The sequence below is a fragment of the Scyliorhinus torazame genome, chromosome 8 (genome assembly GCF_047496885.1).
Source record: "Scyliorhinus torazame isolate Kashiwa2021f chromosome 8, sScyTor2.1, whole genome shotgun sequence".
Lineage (NCBI taxonomy): Eukaryota > Metazoa > Chordata > Chondrichthyes > Carcharhiniformes > Scyliorhinidae > Scyliorhinus > Scyliorhinus torazame.
Genome location: NC_092714.1, coordinates 103,466,911 through 103,487,872, shown reverse-complemented (window position 1 = coordinate 103,487,872; position 20,962 = coordinate 103,466,911). Strand labels below are relative to the sequence as shown.

The 20,962-nt window shown below is 43.0% G+C and overlaps 1 protein-coding gene across 15 annotated transcripts in view; it reads left to right on the top strand.

The window, feature by feature from the left end:
- Nucleotides 1-20,962, top strand: part of dmd (dystrophin) — a 3,042,490-nt gene that overhangs the window by 2,470,293 nt on the left and 551,235 nt on the right. For all 15 annotated transcript variants that reach the window (XM_072513983.1, XM_072513987.1, XM_072513978.1 and 12 more), the window contains one exon: nt 7,261-7,415. In XM_072513983.1, the coding sequence (XP_072370084.1) occupies nt 7,261-7,415 (155 nt within the window). The remainder of the gene's footprint in view (nt 1-7,260; nt 7,416-20,962) is intronic.

The window sequence follows — 20,962 nt, the reverse complement described above, 5'->3', positions numbered from 1 at the left end:
TCACTGATGGTGCCAGCTTTGCAGCTGCTTACATTTTTGTTTTGTTATTGTCGGTTGAGCTGTTATCTCAGTTACATGGACTCATGTATAATTCCCCTCTGTTTATCCACCTAGTTAGTACACTGTACAAAGAATGTTCCCAATTTTTCAGCATTCTTAAAGAAGAACTTGATGTTGGCATATAGCCTCATGGACACCAACCTCCATCCTGTACTTCTTCATGGTCATTCTTCATACATAAGACCATTCCATACTGGAACCATCAACATCAAAGACATCACAGCAAAGCTACATTTTGTACTCATCTGATGCTCAAATCCAAATTTTTCAGTCAGGAGCAATGAATAGAGCAGTTGTTGTTCTTCTCCTTCATTTGTAGCCAGGGAGACTGAGGGCCATTGCTGTACCCCATGACCATTCTACCTGAATTAGCCCAAACCCTTGATCAAACTTGAGATTGTCCATCCTGTATTGTTCTTAATATTTTTCAATATTGCACTTATTCATTTATTTAACATAGTGTTTAAAATGACACGCTGAAAAATACATTGATTATTGAGTCAAGGGTTTTGGGGGGAAAGATGGAATGTGTAGTTGATGTCACAATCAAATCAGCCATAATCTTATCAAATGGCAGAACAGGCTTGAGGGGCAGAATGGACTATTCCTGCTCCTAATACTTGTGTGCTCCTTTGTGTTTTTACATTTTTAGGAGTTCTGTAGATGTTATTATTTTTCCCAGAAGGTCACTTTCGACACCGTGATTTATGTTCTGATTTTTTTTTCTCAGAAATAAATGGCATACACCTTTTGGGAAAATATATATTTGTAGTTTTGTTTCTCTTGTTGTCATGTTGAACTGGGTCACTGACATAATACTTGGCCCCATATAAATGACATTGTCTCTGAAATCAACAGTGAAGCAATGAGAAATAGAGGGCTTGTTTAAAAAAAATGTGCTCGTCATTCAGGAACTATTTCAGTCTGTCAAATGTTTAAAACTTTTATTTTGACATGAAAGTGATTCTGTAATTTCTATTCTTGGATCAAATTATATGCCATTTACATTATAACAAAAATAAACTGCATATGACAGAAAGAGAGAATTGTTGTCTCCAATCAAAGACATTTTTGGTTTCTATGAATGAGATTCTGGTCATTATTTTATTGCTGCTTTGACACAGTTTACCTAATTGGAATGATATAAATCAGCTGAACCCAAATCACCAGCCTTGTGTGGCACATTGCAATGTAAATAAGGCAATTGTGAACTGACTTTACTTCTCTAATGTATTTAATTCACTGAGAGCAGGACAATAAGAAATAAGATTCATTGTCCTGCCTTTTGAGGTAAAGACTCACACTTAAGGCAGATGATACAAACCTTGGAACTGAAATGCTCCTCAGCTGTAATACAGTACCCACGGTAGCAAATCACCCACTGAGTGGGCAAGAAAATGGGGTGGAGTGTAAAATGGGCTGCATTTCACCCCCATAAAATTTGTGCAAGGGGTTCGAATGGAATGGAATGGAGAGTTTGGGGCTTTTGTGCTGGTGGAGGTTTCAGAGACAGTCAGGGGCTGAAGGATTTATCTGAAGGATTTAAAAAAGATGAATGTTACATTTGAGGCCTCTGGGAACAGGGAGCCAACATTAATCAGTACGCATAAGATTGATGAGCAAGGGCGACTTGGTGTGAAATAGTTTACAGAGGGTGCGTATCCAAGCAGGAGAGCCTTGGAATATGTTGAATCTGGAGGTGACACCAGACCTATTCTTGGCTGCAAAAGTCTTACAATAAAAGTGTCACGAGCAAGGTTGCTGCACAAAGGAGTAAACCTTTGAAACCAAAACATAAGGAAAATTTGCCTGGTGCATAAAAGTAGGTACCTGAAGAAATATAGAAGGAGGGTCAGATTTATAAAGGGGGCTATGAGAAAGCTGTTCGGAATAGTGTTTAAATTTCATATATTATTCACAATAAACAGCAGGTGTACTGTGAGACATATTGAAAAAGCATGGATCGAGGAACCTGCACTAGAGGTGAAAAATTTATTAATTCAATAGTTTGTGTTTACAGACTGGAGTAAATTAGTCACAAACATTTATTTTTTTTAAAGCTGCATTACAAGAATTAGGAAAAGCGCTATTGTTAAACCCAAGATTTTTTTCAATCTGAGCAAAATTAGCATTGCATATGTCTACAGTGCAGGGGTCAGCCTGCAGTCATTGCAAAGGAGAAAAGCTGTACTGAATTGTTGCCTCTTATTTTATAATAATAATATTTCTTAGTGTCACAAGTAGACTTACATTAACACTGCAATGAAGTTACTGTAAAAATGTAGCTTGCACAGAGAATCTGTGTCACACTAGACTGGGGAGCACACAATCTCACAAGTAATTTGAGTGTGAAGAATGGGCCATAATTTCTTGGTCCCCCAGCATCACATTTAGGGGCTACCCCAAAGCTCGGCTGGGGAATCCCTCATAAAGGTTTACCCAGCAATTATCTAGAAGTGAGAAATTTCCCTGGACTATTGCTCTGGGCTGGGAGCCATCCAACAGAAGCAATGTAAATCGCGCACTTCAGATAGTTCTGCAGTTTTACCCTGATACTTACTCTGAAAGAGCTGGAAGGGAAAAAAAACACTTTTAACTCCAGAGTAACTATTTAAAAAACCCAGACCCTTGGATGAAAAAGGCCTTCGGCAGAGTCGAATGGAAGTACTTCATGGAGGTACTGGAATGATTTGAGTTTGGGCCAGGGTTCACCTCATGGATGAAACAGAGGGCTCCCACGTTGAGCGTACGCACAGACATTGACACCACCAGTTCTGAATATTTCCGACTGCATAAAGGCAAGAGGCAGGGATGCCCTTTATCTCCATTGCTATTTGCCCTGGCAATCAAGCCATTGGCTATTGCTCTCAGATCAGTGAAGGGGCCGATTCTTCCGGTGATGGCGGGCGGGAGGCAGCCGCACACTGGAGGGCTCCCGCTCGGGAATAGAAATTTTGGAGTTTTAACGCCCGGTCCTGGGGGCAACCGGCGCTGAAAAGGCTGTAAGAAGGCACAGGGAGGAGAAACGTACAAGTTTGGAAGAAAAACGGCCGTGAAAAATGGGGTTAACGAAAGTCCGCTGGTGAGTGGAAAAGTCAGCGCAGGAACTGTAAGGAAAGCGGAGGCTGGAGCATCAGGGGAGGCCGCATCGCTCACAGCAGAAGAAATTATCAAAGTGATGGTTGTGGAACTTGAAAAATAGTTGACAAAGCACATGGAAGCGATGAAGAAGGACATGGGGGCGGTATTGGAAGTGCTGGTGGAGGAGACGATTGCCCCGGTGAGGGCGAAGGTATCAAGCGCAGCGGCGGAGGTGCGGGAGCACGGTGAGGCGCTGAAGGAAGTGGAAGAGGCATTATTGCAGCACAATGATCAACTCACCTCGATCAGGAAGGAGTTGCAGAGGGTGATAGAGACCAACAAGGGTCTGCGAGCCAAAATGGAAGACCTGGAAAGCAAATCCAGGCAACAGAATCTGAGAAACGTGGGTCTGCCCGAAGGGGTGGAAGGCCCGAGGCCGAAGGAGCATTTTGCCACGATGTTGGCGAAGCTATTGGGGAATTTCATTCCATCCTTCTCGATATGAACTGGATAGGCCTCATCGGTCATGGAGGCCTGTACCAAAGACGAGTGAGCCGCAAAGAGTAGTAACTGTGTGTTTCCGTAGGTATACCGTGAAGGAGAAAGCAGAAGCGGGTGGTGCAGTGGGCTGGAGCTGGTGTACACATATACCAGGACTTTACGGTGGAGCTGGCGAGGAGGCGGGCTGCCTTCAGCGGGTGAAGAAGGCACTGTACATCAGCAAGGTGCAGTGTGGCATAGTATATCCAGCTAAGTTGAGGGTGACCTACAAATCCAAGGACTTTTATTTTGGGACAGCGGAAGCAGCGGAGGAGTTTGCGAAGGCAGAAGGACTGTGGCAGAATTGAGAAATTGCCGTATACCGATGTAGCCTCATGTAACTTTATTTTTTCACTGCGTGTCGGTGTATGTACTAAATGAGTCGACGCTGTATATATTTGGACAAGGGAGGAGATGGGACTTTCACTTGCAATGATGGTTCTTTGGGATTTGTGTGCTGAAAGGGATTTCTTTATTTTCCTGGGACCGGGCAAGGGGGAAGGAGACCCGGGCGGGGGCCTCCACACTGGCCGGTTTAAGCCGGCCAGTGAACGGGAGTGAGGTGGGAGGAGGGGCTGCGGCCATCGGAGCCTGGTAGAACAGGTTTCGGCGAGTCTAGCCGTGGTGAAAAGCTGGGGGTAGGAGCCCAGGTTGGGTGGAGGAGTTTACAAGAGGAAGTGGAGGGGAGGAGTCGGGGGGGGCGGGGGGGGGGGGTCTACAATTCATGGTACTCTTTCGGGGATTGGATAGCGTTGAATATTAGGGTGGGTGGGTTGGGGGGTGGACTATATATGTCAATGGTGACCATAGGCGATTCCTGATTCCTTTTTCTTTTTTCCTTTTTTTTCCACCTTGAGAGGGTTTGTTTTATTTGATTCTTATATTGTCCGGTGGGCCGTTGTTTGGGGGGTGGTGTGAGATGGGATCGTTGTTGTTGGTAGGGATATTGACATTGTATTCATTACCATTTACTGTTTGTTGGTGGGGTGAAAATTCTGAAGAAAATGTGAAAATGGAGAATAAAAATATTTTTAAAGAAAGATCAGCGAAGGGGTGGAGAGGCATCCAGAGAGCAGACAGGGAGAATAGAGTCTCACTCTATGCGGATGAGCTGCTCCTCTACATCTCAAACCCGCTCGCCAGCATGGGAGGAATAATGGGACTCCAAAGGGACAGCATATTATAAACCCACGACCACTCCCATCTGGAAGGACAAGAGCAGCAGGGACCTGGGAACCCCACCACCAGGAGGTTCCCCTCCAAGTCACTCACCACCCTGACTTGGAAATATATTGCCATTCCTTCACTGGGGTAACATCCTGGAACACCCTCCCTAACAGCACAGTGGGTGTACCTACACCTCAAGGACTGCAGCAGATCAAGAAGGCAATTCACCACCACCTACTGAAGGACATCTTGGGATGGACAATGTCATGATATGCACTCATGCACATAATGAGATACAGACAGGCAGTGACAGACACTCAGTACAGCCAATCAACACACAGGACAGAACACAACCAGTCAGCAGGCAGAACACTAAAGGGGGTTTTCCCACTATAAAACACACGAGGCATCAGCACTCTGCCTCTTTCCACTGGTGACAACTATAGTGACAGTCAGGGTGTATATATCAGTTCGCACCTTCTACACGTGGCTCAGATCTAGTCTAGTCTAGTTAGTTATAGTTAGCACACTTAGATTAGTAGAGTGTCAACCCACAGCTAACTGTGTGCACTGCTCAGCAAGTTCAATAAAGCATATTGAACTTACATCAAAGTTTGGTCTACTTTCAAGTACAACTGCATCTAGTTGCAGTCCGTGTTATCCCAGGGTGAATAACTCGTCAGACAATAAATGCTGGCCTAATCAACAATGTCCACATCCCATATAATGATTTTTTTTTAAAGTCCAAAACCTTCTCAGATTACCCAAACGCGACCTGATCAAGAGTGAAATCTTTCAGGTGCCTACTTATGTGTGTAAATAATTTTGCCAAGTGTACAGAGTTTCTGCTGTTGAGCGAGTGCATAATACCCTATCAGTTACTTTATTTGATTTTGTATTTCTCTCGTGTTGTTACTTTTCTTTTCCCTTTATGATTTGTGTGTGTGCCCTTCTCTTCTATATATATATATATATATATCATATCTTGTGTACATAACGGCAAATATACTTTGTTCAAAAACCCAATAAAAAACATTTATTAAAAAAAAGAGTGAAATCTTCCCCGTGAACACATAGGTGAGGGTAATCAGAGCTGGGGAAGCTGCCATTCAAGTTGGCCCAAACAAAATTCAGATACCTAGGATTCCAGATACCCTAGAACCGGACATCGATCTATAGGTGAAACCTATCGGGTCTGGTAGAGAGAGACCTGCGGAGGTGGCACTCACTCCCGCTCTCCCGCGCGAGGAGAGTGCAGATAATTAAAATGAACGTGCTGCCAAAATTCCATTTCCTGTTCAGATCCCACCCGATCTTCCTTCCCAAGGCCTTCTTCACCAAAGTCAAAAAAGTAATCATGGCGTTTGTTTGTGGGGGTGTGTGGGAAAGAACCTTGGGATCCATAAAAGCATCCTAAAAAGAAGGAAAATTATGAAGATCCTGGCCCTAGCCTATACCTCCTTGATCGCCCACCAGAGACTCCTGCACAGCTGGAGATCAGCAGCACCACCTAAGGCCACAGACAGGCTGTCCGACCCAGCAGAATTCCTCAAATTGGAAAAGAGGATCGGAACACATGGAAGCAATTTGTCAACCTGTTCTTGACCAACAATCGATACGGGAGGAGGTGTGGTGAGCCAGGAGGGGAGACTGAAACAGACAGAAGAAGAAGAGAGGAGGGAAGGGGGCTAGGAAAAGGGGGGCAGGGAGAAACCACCCAGAGTAAGGGAGAAGTAGGGCAGAGGAACCAAAAGGTACCAAGGGAAAGGAAAACCCATTGGTGTGGCCATGGCAAACGACAGGATAGTTATTAGTGGCCTCAACCACACCCCTAGTATGTTTTAATACCATGGGACAACTTGTACATACAGTACGGTTGTGGTAACCGATTACTGGGAGCCCAATGTTAATATACCTCGTATCTGTATACCTGTTTATTTCTTCCCTTTTTTACATTTTCTTTTCTGGCAATGGTGTTTCAAATAAATGCAAAAACTTATTAAAAACATTGCCCAACCTGGTGACCCCTTCCAGTCTAGTGGGGCTAGTAGTGCTATGAAAAGGGAATGTTCCTTTCTTTCTACATCCCAGTTACTTCTTGCCAATGAAGCCAGTGGGGTGGGAGTGGGTGGCGGTGGGTGTGGGGGTGGGGGGGGGGGGAAGGGTGGGGGGGTGCGCACGTCGCTTTGCTGCTCCTATCTCACCCAGCCTGAGTAAGGAAGGTTGGTGAGACAGGGGCTTTGGAATTTCAAACATGGGTAAGTTCATCCAGTGTGGCGACCCATCAGAGATTGCCACTCTTGAGGACGGTACAGACCAATGAGTCCAACCCTGGCTAAATCTTCCCCTTCCCTAGTTTTCATGAATCGTTTCCTGTACAATATCAGAAATACTTTTTCTTTTATCTTTCAGCAACTCATGAAGGAGCTGCGGCAGTGGCAGATAAATGTAGATGTGGCCAATGACCTTGCACGCAAGCTTTTGCGGGATTACTCCATGGACAACACCAGGAAGGTGGAACTGATGACAGATAACATTAATGTTTCATGGGCAGCTATTAATAAAAGGTAATCTGAAGTCATATCTTACCTTTTCCTCTAAACTTTCAAAAGAAGATATCAAATCTAACCTGTCTAGGGATTTACAGCTTCAGAAGGCAGAAGTTTCAGAGTAAAAGTATTGTGCTCCATGACTTCAATGGGTATATCCCATTCGCAAACCATTGCTTCAGATTACAGCAATAGATGAGATAATTTACCCATTCAAAATGGACTATAATGGATTGATAATTTACATTTAAAGTCTCTGCTCTGTTGTCTGAATAATGTTGCAGTCCATTTGAATTGCTTCTGGTGCTGGTGAACATACAGACAGTTTTCAGGTTGGTATGAATTTTTGTGTGAGGTTTCCTGCTATTTGTTAATATATTGCTAGAATCTTACACCACAAAAGAAGGCCATTCAACCCTTTGTGTCTGCACCACAGAACGTTCTGTTGTGGTTTTAATCGGTTGTCCTTTCTCTCATGTATGTTTTATTTGTGAATGCTACACAACTGTCCTCTTGGCACTGATTTGAACTCAGAGCTATATGACTCATGGAGAACATTTCTTCAGCCTGCGGAATAGATGGCTCTTGGTGTGAAATAATTTTGTAAATTTAGAAAAAATTTTACAGGGAGAAAATAAATTCCACTTGAGGGAGGAGGAGTAATTTACTTTGCTTGCATATTGGTTCATGCATTCAAACACAATTCCTCTGTGCACAATTTTAGTACAATTATTGTTTTGTCGTGTGTTGGGGTCTGGACAGTGTTCTATTCTCCCAAAGCACACTTCTTGAGACTAGTTTGTTAAAACTATTGCTCTTTATAAAACTATTATATACATATTGGGAATTCTGCGTGAAGTCGCCTCCATCTGGATCGCTGTTACTCAATCATGTGATGATACATCATCATTACATCAACATTTAATCTACATTTCCTCCCGAGCCTTTATCTCTGTCAAATTCACATCCTCTTAAATCTTCCCTCTGTCTAATACTTCAAAAGGTGAGCCTTGAAGGTGCTTTGACTAATCTCACTGATCTTGTTCTGATCTCTTTCTGAGGTCGAGAGTATTCACTACCCTCCCTTCATTTGGAGTGAGTGTTCTTCTCCTGGGTGGCCTTAGAACTTTGACTTTTTTCTTCTTCCTTCTCTTCAGGATCTGAATAGTAAGTCCAAGTTTCTGTTGGTTTTCTTTCATTAAGAAATCCAAATTTACCTGATTCTGGAGTGGAAGCCAGGAACTATAAGTTCTGACAGCCTCAGGGGTTTTGTGCGTGTGTGGGTCAGTAGCGTGCAGTTGAAGTAAAGGGTTCATCCATCCTGACAGCGATGTGGCAGCATAAAAAGAGAAAATAAAAGAAATAGCACAAAAATCCAAGTCAAATGACCAGGAGCAGTGTGCCATAGTCGACAAGAGTCTCAGACAAAGGACTGGGAGAGAGTCCCATTTACAAAAAAAAGAGAGCAGAGAAGGAGACTCCAAGCAGAAAAAGGGGCTGCAGTTGGCATACTTTAAACTTCTGCACTCAGGAGAAGCCAAGGAAGAAAATGAGATCGAAGAGATCAGGAGAAGCCCTGGTGATTGAAGGAGGCAGCAGAAGATTGCGTGCGGGCAAAGGTACTTCTTTGCAGCAGCAGTGTTCTGCACCGCGCGGCCAAAGAGATGAAGTTATGCTTGTGAGTTGGTGCAGGTACGCTGTCCTGGGAATTCAGGAGAACAGAGTCGCGGGAGATGTGATTGAAACAGGTATAAATAATATTGATTTGCTCTTGATTTTACTAATGTCTGGGTGTGTTATTGAGAAATCCGTGGAATCTATCTTGGCCGCAATTGCCATTTATTGTGCAGTGTGGTGTGTTCATCCACAGGTTTTCTGTTCATTCACATGTACCTCATATTAAGCTTGAATGTTAGAGTATGGGATAATCTTGTAAATTGTTTTATGTTTCTGACCTTGCGTAGTAAAGATTATTTTTGTTTGTCGAAAACCATGGAATTTTGTGGCTTTATTCTCGTAGCAAGTATCTTGAAACTCAAACATTGTCTCCTTTAAACAAAAGGTTATTGGTCCCTTACTAGATTTTACCAAAAATCTGGGGGTCTGGCCCAGGATCAAAGCATGTTTCAAGGATATTAAGGTACTATGAATTCTCGTTATGGTACTCTAGTCTGCCCCAATCCTGTATTATCTCAGTTATGGAGTTCTTTTTATGATTGTTCTTTCTGTGTTGTTCTCTTTCCCATATTCTTTCCCCAGGCTTCAGCACTGGTAACCCATGCTCAGTGCCTGTGGTTAAGATTACAAGCCTGTTTGCTTCTTTGCATTTTCTCATGCTGTTTTACTCTCTTGTGGTGATTTTTTAAAAATGTATTCTTTCAAGGCCAACATTTGTTGCCCATTCCTAATTCCCATGCCTTCCTAGACCATTTGCGAGAGCTGTTAATGTCAATCACATTACTATGAGTCGAGGGTCATGTGGGCCAGACCAGGTAAGGTCAGCAGACGTCCTTCCTTAAAGGACATTAGTGAAACCCATTGGTTTTTACAAGAATCGATAATAGTTTCATAGTCACCCTTACTGAGACTCACTTTCAATTCCAGATTTTTTTTAATTGAATTTAAATTCCACCAGCTGCTGTGGTGGATTTAAATCCATGCCCCCAGAACATTAATTTGGGCCTCTGGAATGCCAGTCCAGTGACAATACAACAATACCACCGTCTTCTCCTAAAGTTCAAGCTTCTGTGTCAGAGATAGTTGATGTGTTCGCAATCTCCTTGCCATCAATAACTCTGGTGTTGAGAATCCATTTTATAGTGCAAGCATATACATCCGTAATTATTCAACACTTCGCAGCTACTGCAAAGTTGTTGCAGGAAATAAAACAAGCACAGCAGCAAAATATAGTGGTGAGGTTCGGTAACTCGGAAGAAATAAATGACGGTCCTCATTCTTCAGTAAATCTTTGATGTTTCATACACCTCTCTCAGCGTCTCCATTTGCTTGAGGATAATAAGATGAACTGATTGCGTGAACAAATCTGTATTACTTTGCAACATTTTGGAATAACTCATCAGCAAATTGCAACCCTTTGCCGTACACTACAATGTCCAGAATGCCATTTATTGCATAAATTCTCTTCTATGATTAAATGGCTGCTTCCACCATGATGTTATGTATTCTGTTTACTTCAATTCACCTTGAGTAGTAATCAATGACAATAGGAATATTTTCTCCTGAAAATCAAATAAATCCATTCCCAGGCACGCCCGCAGCCTGGAAGGTTGAAGGTGATGGAGATCTTTTTTGCTGTTGGCTATCGACTGCACATGTAAGACAATTAGAAATCATTTCTTCTATAGAATGAATAATGGCCACCAGACTCTGGGCTCTTGTGCAACAATTTGCTCTCCCAAAGTGACCTTGATGAGGTCTTTGAAGAATATCAAGCCAAAGTGCTCTTGGTATGACTATTCTACTATTGAAGACTAGTGAATCGTCACTGACAGTAAGGTGCTTGTGCTGTTCAAACTAGTAGTATGCGTAGTACTGGATGATTGGAGATATAGTTTGGTCAGCCGTCCAGACAATATTCTCTTATATAGAGACTTTTGTCATCCTGTGGCTGCACTTGCTTTATGTCCATCTATTTCTTTGCAGTAATTGCTAAATGTTCAGTCGTTGGGATGTATACACTTCCACCCCCTTGATGAAGGTGTAAATCCTCTTTTCCATTACTTCTGATGGTATCTGCGACATTGTGTCTGCTGTCATTTGATGCTTTCCTTGAACATACTTTTAATATGGAGGCATATTAATCTGATCTGCTGGATTCTGGGCAGCATTTTCCCAAATTCTGCCATATTCAGGGGAGTGACCAGGCCGTGAGGTCTGTTTCAATCTGTTTCAATTTCATAACATTGTTTGAGAATACTTTGCATGCTCATGTTGCTGCCAATGATTCTTTTTCAATTGTGGCGTATACATGTTCTGTGACCTTGAGGCATAGTAAACTGTTCTATGCTTGCCGCCTCTCTGCACTTGAAATAATACTGTCCCCAGACATGTTGAAGATGCATCTGCAATTGCTAGGGGCGGTAGTTCCGGGTCACAATGTGCCAGATTTTCAGAGGAGATTGTTGACCCTGTCCCAACAGCTGTCTTAATGGCTCATTGACCTCTACCAAATTTGATAGGAACTTGCCTCCTCGGTTGACCACTGCAAAGTATCTCTGAAGCTCAGTGATGTTCCATCATTGTGGAAACTCTGATTACTTTTGTTTTTTATGGGTCAACAGTGGCTCGTACTATGTGACCTAAATATTTGATCTTCCGTTTTGCAAACCTGCGCTTTTCACGCCGTATTAGATTTGCATCTAGTAAGACTCTTAGGACTGTTCTAATTTTACGGCCATGTTCTTCCCATGTGGAGCCATGTACAGATATTTTGTCCATTTGGCAAATGGCATATTACTCATCCCATGTCTTCTAGCATTTGATGGAGCCGACGCATTTCCTATGAAAGAATAACAACAAAATGATGTTATAAATGTGGTCAGCAATTTGCATTTTTGTCCAGAGGCATATGCCGATATCAACTTTTTGTATCCAATTTGGTGAATAGTGTACTCTTGACTAGGTTGGCAAGACTCACATCCACCGTGATCATCAGGTGGATCGCACATGCCACTGATTTATTTAGTTTAGTTAAATCCGCACAAATTCCTATATAGAGTCCTTTGCCTTCGGGACCGTGACCATTCCTAAACGCAATTTTGTTGGCAGTTTGACTGGTAATACAACTCCTTGCCGTTGCATCTTTTCAATTTCACCCTTGACTTTGTCCAAGAGTGGGTGAGAAATTTTCCTCGCTGTAAAGAGGCAGATTGGTTTAGGAACAGCTTCGAGGGTGATACAGTACTTGGTCCTTAGCTTCGCTAGGCTTGTAAATAAATTTTGGAAATATATTCCTAAATGTATTACTATAATGCTTATCAGCAACTTCATCCACTTTTTAAATCAGCTTCAGTTTTAAGCATGCTTTTCTGTTTAGCAGAGTACATTTTTGCTTTTGAATGACATAGAGGTTTGAAGATTTTTCCATCTATACACTTCAACTTTGCCATTAGTCGGCCGTTGATTTCCAGGGCCCTGTAATTTGATGGTTGACGGTTGAAATATAGCCTGCTTGAGCCATTTGACTTTGTCTGACAAAACAAGAACTCCTGCTCCTGTGTCTAATTTTAAAACCTGTGGGGTGTCCATAAACTTCAAGTTTAATATGCCAGTATTTATTTTCAATGCCATTTACCTCTCCTGGGAAGGTTACTTCCTTTTTCTGTGGTTTTTCCACTTCTTGAATGTGGTTCAGCTTTCATATTTTCTCCCTCTTTTTTGCAGGTTTCCACTGTTTTTGAAGACAGACAGTTTGGTCTATTTTTCCAAGTTGTGGCACTCTGCTCCCCCTGCTGCATATTGTTCTCACTTGTGCGGTTTGTTCCAGCCACACTTAAGACATTGCAAGATGGCAATTAACATGCTATTCCCCGATGCTGCGGGCTTAGGCTTTGACGCGCTTTCTCTCTTATGGCTGACAAACTGAATGGTCTTGATTGATCTTCTCCACAAGATCATGCCTTCTCCGTAAGCAAACACCAGATTTTGTTTTCTGAGCTCAGTATGTCTCACAGTTTGTATTGCATTGACTGGTGTTAATTCGTCTTTCTTCTCTAGGAGATCTGATAATGCTTTGTCCAGGACCCTTACTATGATTCTGCATTGAATCAATTCACCCCTTAAGAATTCATAATCACAGTTCCCTGCCAGCCTGTATAGAACCTGGTCTTTGTTTTCTCTTGTTAAATTTTGCCCTTTCTAATTTCTGCAGATGCTAGAATATGAATCAAATGCTTGAACGACTTCTTAAAAAATCAAAGTCTTCCCAACTCCCTGCCTTGCTAGCATGATGTCAGTGACAGATCCAACTACATAGTTTACTGGCCTCATCTTTTTGATTTTTTTGTGTCATCCAGAAGCAATTCTATGTCTCATGGAACTCTTTCTCCAGTTGTTCGAGTTCTGGGCCAGTTGGCGAACCTTTGGCACTCCAGAATGGTTCTGGGAGTTGTAGTATGGATTCCATGCTTCTACCGAGCGCTCACTGCCCGTGTCTCTGCTCACTGCTGTTCAGACTCCGGGTCTATGTCTCAGCTTGCATCTGCCGGATCTGTGATGCTCTGACTCGGTGATGAGTTTTGGACCTATTCCATTCATCTTTCTTTCAAAGGTTTTCTAGGGGCTGGTTTAGCACAGGGCTAAATAGCTGGCTTTTAAAGCAGACCAAGGCAGGCCAGCAGCATGGTTCAATTCCCGTACCAGCCTCCCCGAACAGGCGTCGGAATGTGGCGACTAGGGGCTTTTCACAGTAACTTGTGACAATAAGCGATATTGATTTTCATTCATTTCATTTTAATTCTACTTGCCATGTCTACAGCTGCTTCTTAAAGTTTTCTGGGTCTTTTACTCGCTGTCCACTGCCGTTATGTTTCATAATGTGCACGGAGCCCAGACTTGTCTATTCTTCCAAAATAAACTGCTCGAGACTGTAGTTTGTTAGTACCATTACACTATGTACATATTGGGACCTTTGCATAAGGTTGGAATTTCTGCCCCCTTCCGATCTCTGTTACTCAATAATGTGATGTGATATCACCATCGCATAATCATCATGTGCTGATAATGTTAATCCCTTCCAGTTATTAACCTTTTTAAACAAAATGGTTGAAATTTCTATTAATATAGCTCATTTTTGTATTTTAGTTGAATGTATTGACGAGAGCGTTACTGGGGAGAAGGAAGTCATTGAGTATAAAACTATGAGTGGGTGGTTCTTTTTGAAGGTGGCAAGGAGGTGGTCAAGGAACAGCAGCAACAAGTTTCAAAGTAGAAGAGATGGGAAGAATTTCTAGAACTTAGGATAAGAGGTAGCAATTTTAAAACAGAGTTGAGAAGAAACTACGTCTCCCAAAGGATTGTGCATCTGTTGAATTTGCTCCACCAGAGTGTGGTGGATGCTGGGACAGTGAGTACATTTAACGAAGTTAGGCAGATTTTTAATTGGTGGTTGATTGAAGGGTTATGGAGAAAGGGCAGGACGGTGGAGTTAAGGCCAGGATTAGGTCAACCATGATCGAATGGCGGAGCAGAGGTGATGAGCCAAATGGCCTAATTCTGCCTTTTATGTTATGAACTTATGCGAGAAATAGCCATTCATTGAAGTTGGAAGAGATGGACTGCATCATAAATGCACAAGCTGACATTTTGGTTTGTTTTTCATCTCAACTTATTTGAAAGATAGTTTTCTAAAGCATAGCAGTGAGAACAGTTTGATACTCTATTCACTGCTTTAGTTATGTGTGGTAATACCAGGTATTGCGGTACCAGAGAGAGGAATAACCATTGGCTAGACCGCGGGGTCTACCATTGGGCAATGTACATAGCCCCGCCCTGAGAGGCGGGGTATAAGAACCAATGCCGTCCCAGCAGCCTTCACTTCTGTAACTTCGCTGCTGGGTACAGTTCTATCTGATTAAAGCTGAATCGATATGACTCCACGTGGACTCAAGCGTATTGATTGTGTATCATTATGTAAATACAAGTCAATTTGTGTGCAGCAGCAACATTCCACAAATGGCAACAAGATAAATGATCAGATAAACTAATTCTGTGGTGTTGTTTGAGGGAGAAATGGGTAAGACATTGGGAGAACTCTCCTTTTCTTTAAATGGTGCCCTTCTCGACCCCTAGTGGATACAAGATATCTCTCCTCCATGCTCATCTGCACTCCGCTTACTTCAGTTATAAGGATAGATTGGAGTTTTGAACTGTTCTCCTTGGAGAAAAGGAGGCTCAGAGGAGATTTGATCGAGATGTTCAAAATCATGAGGAGGCTGGACAGAGTAGATAGGAAGGAACTGTTCCTGCTCTAAAAGGACCAAGAAAGGAAGGTTATAGATTTCAAATGATTTGTGAAAGGCAAATGTGATGTCAGAAAAAAACCTTTTTCACATAACTTGTGGTTTTAGTCTGGATTCACTGTCTGGAAGTGTTGGAGAGGCAGATTCAATTGAGGATTTCAAGAGGGTATTAGATGATTACTTGAACAGAAACAAAGGGCACAGGTACAGGAAAAAGGCAGAGGGATGGCACTAAATCATGATGCTCATAGAAAATTGAAGCAGGAGGAGTCAATTCGGCCCTTCGAGCATCATCAGGGTCTGATCCTGCCTTCCCTCATATTGCTTGATCCCTTTAGCCCCAAGAGCTAAATTTCATTCCTTCTAGAAATTAAACAACATTTTGTCCTCAGCTACTTTCTCTGGTAGCGAATTCCACAGATTTGCCACTCTCTTGGTAAATAAATTTCTGCTCACCTCAGTCGTCAAAGGTTTACCTCTTATCCTCAAACTATGACCCCTAGTTCTGGACTCACCGTCATCGGGAACATTTTTTCTGAATCTACCATGTTAACATTTTGTAAGTTTCTATGAGATCCCCTCTCACTCTTCTAAACTCCAATGAATGTAATCTTAGTCTCTCCTCATATGACAGTCCCACCATCCCAGGAATCAGCCTGGTAAACCTTTGCTGCACTCGCTCCATGGCCAGAACATCCTTCCCGTCCGATAAGGACACCAAAACAGCACGCAATACTCCAGGTGTGGCTTCACCAATGCCCTATACAATTCCAGCAAATTATTTATAATGATGCAATTATGCAATTGAGAGCTAAAGCCTGGATATTTGTTCAGAATTCACAGTCATTGTAATTGTTGCATTTTTGCACCATTTTACCTTGAATTTTCTTCACTGCTGCCATACCTTAGAGTCCAGTTAAGCTGGCAGGCTGCCTTAGTATCTAAATAGCGTTTCTCACTACCCTCTGAGCTGCCAGGATGTACTGTGGATATTGTGGAGTACCATTTTTCAAGTGTCTCAACACATTTTATGTGATCCGATTTCATCATACATAGAACAGTACAGCACAGAACAGGCCCTTCGGTCCTCGATGTTGTGCCGAGCATTGTCCGAAACCAAGATCAAGCTATCCCACTCCCTGTTATTCTGGTGTGCTCCATGTGCCTATCCAATAACCGCTTGAAAGTTCCTAATGTGTCCAACTCCACTATCACAGCAGACAGTCCATTCCACACCCTAACCACTCTCTGAGTAAAGAACCTACCTCGGACATCCCTCCTATATCTCCCACTCTGAATCTTATAGTTATGCCCCCTTGTAACAGCTACATCCACCTGAGGAAATAGTCTCTGAACGTCCACTCTATCTATCCCCCTCATTATCTTATAAACCTCAATTAAGTCACCTCTCATCCTCCTCCGTTCCAAAGAGAAAAGCCCTAGTTCCCTCAACCTTTCCTCATAAGACCTATCCTGCAAACCAGGCAGCATCCTAGTAAATCTCCTTTGCATCCTTTCCAATGCTTCCACATCCTTCCTATAATGAGGTGACCAGGACTGCACACAATACTCCAAATGTGGTCTCACCAGGGTCATATATAGTTGCAGCATAACCCCGCAGTTCTTAAACTCAAGCCCCCTGTTAATAAACGCTAACACACTATAAGCCTTCTTCACGGCTCTATCCACTTGAGTGGCAACCTTCAGAGATCTGTGGACATGAACCCCAAGATCTCTCTGTTCCTCCACTTTCCTCAGAACCCTGCCGTTGATCCTGTAATCCGCATTCAAATTTTTTCTACCAAAATGAATCACCTCGCACTGATCAGGGTTAAACTCCATCTGCCATTTTTCAGCCCAGCCCTGCATCCTATCAATGTCTCTTTGCAGCCTACAACAGCCCTCCACCTCATCCACTACTCCACCAATCTTGGTGTCATCAGCAAATTTACTGACTCAACCTTCAGCCCCCTCCTCCAAGTCATTGATAAAAATCACAAATAGCAGATGACCCAGCACTGATCCCTGTGGTACACCGCTGGTAACTGGTCTCCAGTCTGAAACTTTTCCATCCACCACCACCCTCTGTCTTCTCTGTGATAGCCAGTTACTTATCCATTTGGCCAAATTTCCCTCTATCCCACACCTCCTTACTTTCTTCATGAGCCGACCATGGGGAACCTTATCAAACGCCTTACTAAAATCCATGTATACGACATCAACTGCTCTACCTTCATCTACACACTTGGTTACCTCCTCAAAGAATTCAATCAAATTTGTGAGGCAAGACCTACCCTTCATGAATCCGTGTTGACTATCCCGGATTAAGCTGCATCTTTCCAAATGGTCATAATCCTATCCTTCAGGACCTTTTCCATTATCTTCCCGACCACCGAAGTAAGACTAACTGGCCTATAATTACCAGGGTCATTCCTATTCCCTTTCTTGAACAGAGGAACAACATTTGCCACTCTCCAGTCCTCTGGCACTATCCCTGTGGACAGCGAGGACCCAAAGATCAAAGCCAAAGGCTCTGCAATCTCATCCCTTGCCTCCCAAAGAATCCTTCGGTATATCCCATCTGGCCCAGGGGACTTGTCGACCCTCAGGTTTTTCAAAATTGCTAATGCATCCTTCCTCAGAACATCTACTTCCTCCAGCCTACCCGCCTGAATCACACACTCATCCTCAAAAACATGGCCCCTCTCCTTTGTGAACACTGAAGAAAAGTATTTATTCAACGCCTCTCCAATTTCTTCTGACTCCATGCACAAGTTCCCACTACTGTCCTTGACCGGCCCTACCCTCACCCTGGTCATTCTTTTATTTCTCACATAAGAGTAAAAAGCCTTGGGGTTTTCCTTGATCCGACCCGCTAAGGACTTTTTATGCCCCCTCCTAAGCCCTTTTTTCAGCTCATTCCTTACTACCTTGTAACCCTCAAGCGACCCTACTGAACCTTGTTTTCTCATCCTTACATACTCTTCCTTTTTCCTCTTGACAAGACATTCAATCTCTTTTGTGAACCATGGTTCCCTCACACGGCCATTTCCTCCCTGCCTGATAGGGACATGCCTATCAAGGACACGCAGTATTTGTTCCTTGAACAAGCTCCACTTTTCATTTGTGCCTTTCCCTGACAGTTTCTGTTCCCATCTTATTCTTGCTTAATCGCATCATAATTACCCCTCCCCCAATTATAAACCTTGCCCTGCCGTATGGCCCTATCCCTCTCCATTGCACTAGTGAAAGACACCGAATTGGGGTCACAATCTCCAAAGTGCTCTCCCACAAACAAATCTAACACTTGGCCCGGTTCATTACCCAGTACCAAATTCAATGTGGCCCCCCTCTTGTCGGCCTATCCACGTATTGTGTCAGGAAACCCTGGCACACACTGTACAAAAACTGCCCCATCCGAACTGTTCGACCTATAGAGGTTCCAATCAATATTTGGAAAGTTAAAGTCACCCATGACAACTACCCTGAGACCTCCACACCTATCCATAATCTGTTTTGCAATTTCTTCCTCCACATCTCTCTTACTATTTGGGACCTATATAAAACCCCTAACAATGTGACCGCTCCTTTCCTATTTCTAACTTCGGCCCATATTACCTCAGTAGGCAGAACCCCTTCAAACTGACTTTCTGCAACCGTTAAACTATCCTTGATTAACAATGCTACTCCTCCACCTCTTTTACCACCTTCCCTACTCTTACTGAAACATCTATACCCCGGAACTTCCAACAACCATTCCTGTCCCTGTTCTAACCATGTCTCCGTAATGGCCACAACATCGTAGTCCCAAGTACCAATCCATGCTCCAAGTTCACCTACCTTATTCTGGATGCTCCTTGCATTGAAGTAGACAAACTTCAATCCACCTTTCTGTCTGCCGGTACACTCATGCGACCTTGATACCCTCCTCAGTCCCTCACTACTCTCGACACTGACTTCTGGAACACAGCTCGTTTGTCCTGGCTCTCAGCTTCCACCCTAGCTCCCTAAATTTCTGTTTTAAGTCCCCGTCCCTTCTCTTACCTATGTCGTTGGCACCGATGTGTACCACGACTTGTGACTGCTCCTCCTCCCATTTAAGGATTCTGAAAACATGGTCCAAGACGTCACGGACCCTGGCACCCGGGAGGCAACATACCATCCGTGAGTCTCTTTTGCTGCCACAGAACCATCTATCTGTCCCTCTAACTATCGAGTCCCCAATAACTATTGCTCTCCTGCTCTCCCTCCTTCACTTCTGAGCCACAGGAACGGATTCAGTGCTGGAGATCCGTTCACCATGGCTTACCTCTGGTAGGTCGTCCCCCTCAACAGTATCCAAAACGGTATACTTGTTACTGAGGGGAACGACCACAGAGGATCCCTGCACTGACTGCTTCCTCCTAGCCCCTCTCACCGTCACCCATCTATCTTGATTCTTCGGAGTAACTACATCCCTGAAGCTACTACCTATGACCACCTCTGCCTCCCGAATGAACCGAAGTTCATCCAGCTCCAGCTCCAGTTCCCTAACGCGGTTTCTGAGGAGCTGGAGATGGGTGCACTTCCCACAGGTGAAATCAACAGGGACACTGACGGCGTCCCTCACCTCAAACATTCTGCAGGAGGAACATATTGGTGATAACCATATTCTTCAGCTAGATTGACAATATTCCATCACTGACCTATGTTACCAGTAGGAGTCCAGTACTGTCATATTGATTTCAAGTCTTAAATTATGATGTATTAATGTGTCAAGTGAAATCAAAGATGCAAGTCTTAATCTGATGAGCAATGCAGTTATGTCTTTAGTACTCTTTCCACAAATGAAATCTTCTGTTGCACATGAATGTAATATTTTATTAATTTTGTCAAAAAAGTACATTTTTGTCATTTCTTTATTCTGGTAGAATATTTGCCACGACAGTAATATTGAATTTGTGATTTTAAACCCTATTCATGTTCAATTAATTAGCATCCCACTAATTTACCAAAGTAAAGATTCCTAATTGACTGACTTTTCCCTGCTGATTTGTTGAATATTTGCTCTACAGTGACACTTAACAGGTTGTTTGTCGGAGGATTTAACTGGCCTAAGTCAGAAATTGCATTCAATTCATTTGAGCCCTTTGATTGACATCATTTTGCTTTCAGCTTTCAGAGCTATTTAACTGAAATCAGGCACATCCACGAGTGACAAAATTCAAATATTTATTTTTGATAAAGTTACAGAAAAATAGTTGTTTTTAGTCTTTCATTCCCTTCATGCAATTGTTGAAAAGAAACATTGTGGCCATTTTTCTGAAAAAGTAAGTTCTAACAGGGTCTCCTGGGTCCTCGAGACCTTTCAAGAGCATCCTCTATTCAATAAGGCGCATTAGTGACAGGAGACATTTCACATTATCGATTAGAAGGAGTTGTCTTTTCAGAAACCAGAACTCGCTTTTCCAGTATCCTTGACACTCCCGCTGGGATCAGGAAAAAGTTATTACCGGCCACGATATTCTTGTAACTCTTATAACTATTCCTTTTCCAATCAAACCACAGCTGATAACCTACATAGCACAACCAATGCTGACGAGGAAA